General features: G+C 56.2%; 1 protein-coding gene across 1 annotated transcript in view; it reads right to left on the reverse strand.

Moving 5' to 3' along the window:
* The window catches only part of ACA1_329850 (uncharacterized protein), a gene marked incomplete at both ends in the record, with an annotated part of 2,230 nt that extends 1,017 nt beyond the window's left edge, over nucleotides 1-1,213 (reverse strand). The window contains 7 exons of the mRNA XM_004334427.1: nucleotides 27-61; nucleotides 163-261; nucleotides 344-485; nucleotides 588-677; nucleotides 825-923; nucleotides 1,052-1,157; nucleotides 1,188-1,213. Of these exons, the coding sequence (XP_004334475.1) occupies nucleotides 27-61; nucleotides 163-261; nucleotides 344-485; nucleotides 588-677; nucleotides 825-923; nucleotides 1,052-1,157; nucleotides 1,188-1,213 (597 nt within the window). The remainder of the gene's footprint in view (nucleotides 1-26; nucleotides 62-162; nucleotides 262-343; nucleotides 486-587; nucleotides 678-824; nucleotides 924-1,051; nucleotides 1,158-1,187) is intronic.
* Between the last annotated feature and the right edge of the window lie 297 nt (nucleotides 1,214-1,510).

Consider the following 1,510-nt stretch of genomic DNA (forward strand, 5'->3'; position numbering starts at 1 on the left):
AACATGAACATCACGATCTCGTGCACCGCGCAGCAAAACGCGGCCGCGCCGCCCAGCACGCCTACGTGTGCGCCCAACCGACATGTCAGCTGCTTTGGCCATCCAATCGTGTTTTGTCTGTGTCGTGTCGTGTCGTGTCGCGTGTGCGGTGTGCGTGAGTACCGACGAGCGAGAGCCAGTCGTAGGTGACCACCTGCGAGTAGCAGCCCACGGCGAACGACGAATACGAGAACGTGATCAACACACTGCCGATCGTAGTACCTGCCCACAGTAAGCATTATCACCAATCAGCCTCACGTCAATAAAAATGCAATAATAGAAAATGAAAAGAGGCATGACGCACTGGAGGCGGAAGAGGAGGAGGTCGACGGGTAGAAGGTGATGGCCGAGGGTCCGCTTAGGTAGACGTCCTCCTCCTGGGTGAGCACCGTCCAGTAGTCCGTGTACGGCACCACCAGGAAGCTGGGCGAATCGTCCGATGGCGCCTGGAAACAGTAATTCGTTAATGGCGTGTCGTGTGTCGTGTGTCGTGTGTCGTGTGTCGTGTGTCGTGTGTCGTGTGTCGTGTGATATTGTGGTGGGCGTACTTCGGGGCTAACGCGAGCTCGCGGAGAGTAGAGGATGACCGCGTACGGAGTCGCGGGTCCGATTGGTAGAACCGCCAGGGTAAAACCGATCTATGGGTAGACGCGCACCAGAGTGGTGGTGAGTAGGTCTGGACACATTCACGCACGCACGCACGCACGCACGCACGCACGCACGCACGCACGCACGCACACACGGCCACATGCGCACGACCACACGTAGAGTGTGCATGTGAGTACCTCCATGAAGGTATGCTCCTCGATGGTGGCGGTTACGGTGGCGCTCGTGTCGTCGTTGAAGAGCGCGCATTCGTGGTCTTTAAAGCGTCCTTCAGTTGGCTGGTGTGTGCCACGATAAGGCAAGAAGAAGAAGAAGAAGAAAATCAGTTTAAATAAGCCATCAACCAACAGCACGACAAAGGTGAAGAAGAAGGAGAAGAAGAGGAGGAAGAGGAATAAACCCGAACTGCAGTGGCGGAACAGAATCGTCTGGTGGTCTGAGTCTCGTTGAACTGTCTGCAGCCCACGGCCTTGATGCTGGAGAGAACCGGAGGCGTGATGAGTCCCACAAGACTGGCGAGGAGCGACTAGCCGGCGACGTACTCGAAAGGGTCGCTCTTCCTGGTCATGGGGCAGACCAGCACCGTGGGAAAGTCCAAACTCTCGGAGAACTTGACGCCTGCCGACCTGCAGTGACAATCACAGCAGTTCAGCACTCACACGCACCGCACAAGCGCACACAGCGGCACACGCACCAATCGGGATTAGTGTAGGACAGGTAGCTGAGGTAGACCTGGTAGCCGGTGTAGGCCAGGAAGCAAAGCAGCAGCAACACCCACAACGCCTACACTCCATGTGTTATATATATATATTGTTTAATGGAGCCAGTACCACGGCAGTGGCAGTCAGAGGTTGTGGAGAAAAAG

This window comes from Acanthamoeba castellanii (assembly GCF_000313135.1).
Source record: "Acanthamoeba castellanii str. Neff unplaced genomic scaffold scf7180000084566, whole genome shotgun sequence".
NCBI lineage: Eukaryota > Discosea > Longamoebia > Acanthamoebidae > Acanthamoeba > Acanthamoeba castellanii.